The sequence below is a fragment of the Nicrophorus vespilloides genome, unplaced genomic scaffold (assembly GCF_001412225.1).
Source record: "Nicrophorus vespilloides isolate i.1.1-1 unplaced genomic scaffold, Nicve_v1.0, whole genome shotgun sequence".
NCBI lineage: Eukaryota > Metazoa > Arthropoda > Insecta > Coleoptera > Silphidae > Nicrophorus > Nicrophorus vespilloides.
Genome location: NW_017099322.1, coordinates 1 through 4,509, shown reverse-complemented (window position 1 = coordinate 4,509; position 4,509 = coordinate 1). Strand labels below are relative to the sequence as shown.

At 33.8% G+C, this 4,509-nt stretch overlaps 1 protein-coding gene across 1 annotated transcript; it reads left to right on the top strand.

Moving 5' to 3' along the window:
• Nucleotides 1-1,048: 1,048 nt before the first annotated feature.
• Nucleotides 1,049-3,388, top strand: LOC108564350 (troponin C). The gene is made up of 6 exons (XM_017923366.1): nt 1,049-1,237; nt 1,633-1,660; nt 2,601-2,744; nt 2,803-2,922; nt 3,071-3,202; nt 3,268-3,388. Exons 1-6 carry the CDS (start codon nt 1,235-1,237, stop codon nt 3,294-3,296), a joined length of 456 nt encoding a protein of 151 aa, XP_017778855.1. The 5' UTR covers nt 1,049-1,234; the 3' UTR covers nt 3,297-3,388.
• Nucleotides 3,389-4,509: the final 1,121 nt, after the last annotated feature.

Below are 4,509 nucleotides of genomic sequence, written 5' to 3'. Positions count from 1 at the left end.
CTTTTCTTGCAATTCAATTTACTCGTTAAGCGAGGTTCCACTGTATATTATTTCTCGTTAAATATCGAATGATTTACAACCGATGTACGCGCAATAAATTATCGAAAAACGCTTGTGTTGATCTATTTTTTTTAAATTGCTCGAACATGTCACTTTCCTAAGCCAATGCAATATTGCAATTTCCAATACTAAATGGATACAACAAAAACTTGGCATTATAAATCGATGCATGTCTCATTAGTTACGAGGAAATATTCATAACTTAACATGACTTTTCAATTAACATGAAAATGTATTTAAAAGCCACAAGTTTCTTAATTTCGTATTCAAAAATGCAATTTTTTAACATATTGCAAATGATTATTTCTAACGTTATTCCATAAATTTACATTACTGTTGAAGTTACGTAATAAATTGAATAAGAAATGAAAATAGTTTTTGATTTCTATACAAAAAAAAAGAAGCTAAATCTATTTACTAATGCATCTGTTACCATGGAGCTAAATAAGCTGCAAAGTTCTCACCTTACATCACGTAATCCTTGCTGTTATTTTGTTTTGTTTTTGTAACATTTTCATTTCTTTACGATCGGAAATATTTATTAGCAAACATAAATTGATATTTATTCGGACGATAAAAGAGAACGTGTCGTGGCCGAAGTTCGAAATAGATAAATCTAATGTAATAAGTAAAGGATGCGACACAGGAATTCGATCCGCGCAAAGTATTCTATTCACCACGGAATCTGCTACACCGGCATTCCGAATATGATTAATGGATTTAGACAATTAATTGCGGAAAATGAATATTCTGAAATTGCAGCAGATGCAACGTTTTTACAGTTGTTGTTGGTGTCATCTCTTGTACTGGGTTTTGATCTGCAAGTTTAGTTTCATTAGTTTTTAATGTTTTTCTTTCGAAATACGGCACCGCATAAACCACTATACAGATTGTTTATAAACGCGGGGATTTGTTTAAAAGGCGGCCGTCTAAAAATACGGGGACGACGTGGATTGGTCGAAACATGCGGATGCCGCCTATCGCGGGAGGCGGTGGCGCCCGTTTCACATCATCCGTGGTGAATTTTCTCTTCGATTATAGAAAACCACTATAAACCGAGCCGAAAATCATATATGCCCTCGGCGTCGGTGTCGCTCACCCAGTCTCCTCTCAGACTCCAAAAAGTTTTCTTTCAAACACACACACAACAACAACAACAAAAAACACCACAGACATGGTAAATATTCCTCAACTTTATACATCTGCATGAAGAATTCACATAGACAACATTACGAAAAAGATTAGTTGAAACTAAACACAAACAAATTTATTAATTTACAATTAATATTTCTTATAATCAGTTTATTTCATCCATTTTAAAGTTATTGCAGTTAAATTTCAAAAGTTTCTGAATTGAAATTTATATAAAATAATGTAAATAACATTTAAAAAGTCAATTATTGCTGCATACAATTCTGGTTTAAATTTAGAAATTTAAATTGAATTCAATTAAAACAAATAGAACGAATTAACACATAGAAATAATGTTGTTTGTTTCTTCATTTCTTATGAATATGCAGAAATGATGACGATTATTAATGATCTTTTTGTTGTTTTTTCTCTGTTTTCTAGGATGACTTGCCACCAGAACAAATCGCTGGTAAGTTGGAATTTGATGCCTCTAGTCTCCGGGTACGGTACACCGGAGGAGAGTAGAGATTGTGGAAGTTATTTTTACTATCCGCCTCCACTCCAGAAATACACGTTCCGTCGTATCGCGCTCGTAAAACGGCCTATTTTAGAAACTTTCAAAAGAAAATACACTTTGAAATTACAAATCAATTTTCTATAATTTCCGACGTTCGACAAACAAAAATAACAAGAAGTTGCCAGAAGATCAAAGAACCTAGTTTTTATATAAAAATAGAATTTAGAAAACACTTAATTCATGTAGACTTTTTTGATTTTGATATCACTCAATTTGATCTAAATTAATCAATAGATTATCTCAATTAGTTAATTGCAATTTGAAATACTAAAGAATTAAATTTATATTAAAATCTTTGTATTTTCGTCATAATTGAAGTTGTTTGTAAGATCCAAGAGTATCTTTTGTAAAGTTGTAAGATTCGCACGATTAGGATATTAAAAATAAAGCGAGAATGGGAGCAGCAGCAGCTGCAGATCTCTTGTAATAAATAAAAAAAATAATCGAGATTTCGGCATTGAAAGTGAAGCCGAAATAATAAATATACTATGTCTAAAGTTTCAAACAAGAGCGCTTAGTGGGCGTAGGCGAGGAACGTACAAGAATAGACCAAAAGCAGCTGCAACTGAAATCTGAATTCTCCCACATTTCGTTGCGAAATGAAATCAAAAAAATCGACGCGTATTTTTGGAACGACACATTCTCCTACATTTAATAATTCGTAATAATGTAAACACGAAAATTGCATTATTTTCAAGAAAATGTTGCTTGTTTTATTTTGCTCGACAAAAACATGATTTTTAGTTATTTCGAAATGCATTCAAAAGGATACATAAACATGTATGCTTTAGCAATTAATTAATAATTGTAAAACATGATGTTTTTATTACAGTCTTGAAGAAGGCATTCGAAGCTTTCGACAGCCAAAAGTCCGGATCCATCCCAACCGACATGGTCTCCGACATCTTGCGTTTGATGGGTCAACCCTTCGACAAGAAGATCCTCGAAGAGCTCATCAACGAGGTCGACGCTGACAGTGAGTTTCGAACGTTAAAAACGTGAACAATTTGATAAAATTTACTTTGAAACTCAAGAGTCCGGCCGTCTGGAGTTCGACGAATTCGTCACCCTCGCCGCTAAGTTCATCGTTGAGGAGGACGATGAGGCCATGGCCAAGGAACTGAAGGAAGCCTTCCGTCTGTACGACAAAGAAGGTTCGTCATACCGAGCGCAAATAAACTAATCTCTCGTCGCCGTCTCTGACAATCGTTGGCAGACGACGAGGCGATGAGTTTTTCTTGTACCTGCCAAGAAAACAAGTCGAGGAGAAAAGGATCGTAATGGTGTATATCTTATTTTTAGGAAACGGTTACATCCCGACCAGCTGCTTGCGCGAGATCCTCAGGGAACTCGATGACCAGTTGACCGACAAGGAATTGGACATGATGATCGAGGAAATCGATTCCGATGGTTCCGGAACCGTTGATTTCGATGGTAAGCTACAAAAAAAAAACATCACTTCAATTACAAAACTAACTCCTCTTTGAATATTGTTACAGAATTCATGGAGATGATGACTGGCGAATAAATATCTCTCACTCTCACTCTTTTTCACACAAAATAAAGACTTTATATTGAAAGTATAATTATATTTGTTATATAATTTTATTTGTTACATCACAAAAAATACACACACATAAACCACACACAACACACCATACAAGACAAAAAAAATAAAAATATAATTTTGGATTTAATAAATCTTAACATAGCAATATATGTTTATTACATTATAAATATTTCTTTTCTCTTCTTTTTTTGAATAGTTTCTGCCCCTTAGTATATATTTATTTGTACCTCCGTGAATATAGTTTTATTCATATATATATATATATAATTCCTTAACAATGACTAGTAAAAGGGATATAAGCTCTGGGGAAGTGATTCCTTCTTTTTCATATTTTGGTGCAACAAGCTAAATATATCGAAAAAATCCATATATTTTTTTTTTTTGGCACGTTAACAACAATATCGAATACCTACCGAAATCTTCAAAAACCAATTCGTAATACGTCTACAATCAAAGAAACGGATTATCACAATTCGAGAATGCTATTTTTTAAGAATAGATTGATAATAAATGAGTATATTTTTGGTTAAATTCGTTTTTTTTTTTATTCCCTCCGGGATTACTTGAAGTACTGGGGGAACTCGTTGATGATCTCTCTGACCAGTCTCTGGTCGCTCACGCTCTGACACGATTCTTCGCAGAAGATCCTCGTGAAGCACTTGAGGATTTCGTCTCTCTGGTGAAGATGTTCATCGTATTTCGTGTTCCTCACGATCCTCCGACACAATTCTATATATAGATGTCTCCGCTGAAAGATTCGAATGGGTTTAAATTATAATTACACTTGGATTAATAAATCTTAAGTTAAGTTGACACATTTCTTTCGCTTGGAAAAATTGAGTGCGTTAGTTAATTTATGCATCACCTAATCATTACTATAATCATAGAATAGGGATGAACAATTTGTGATTGTGATAAAGGCTAATGACCTAAGCCAGCGTTTTCCAAACTGTGAGGCGCGCCTCCCTGGGGAGCAATTTTCCAAATATCTGCTAAAGCATAGAAATATGAAAAAGCACAGTTTTTACATTTCATTGATTTTCTATAATACATAGAATGAATCCAACAGATGCATATGAAAGCTGAATGTTTGTGGAATGTAACGTATATTCATAACTGTGGTTTTATCCGTTTGGCTGTAATTCGTGTTCAAAGTTGAAAAAAAAAATAA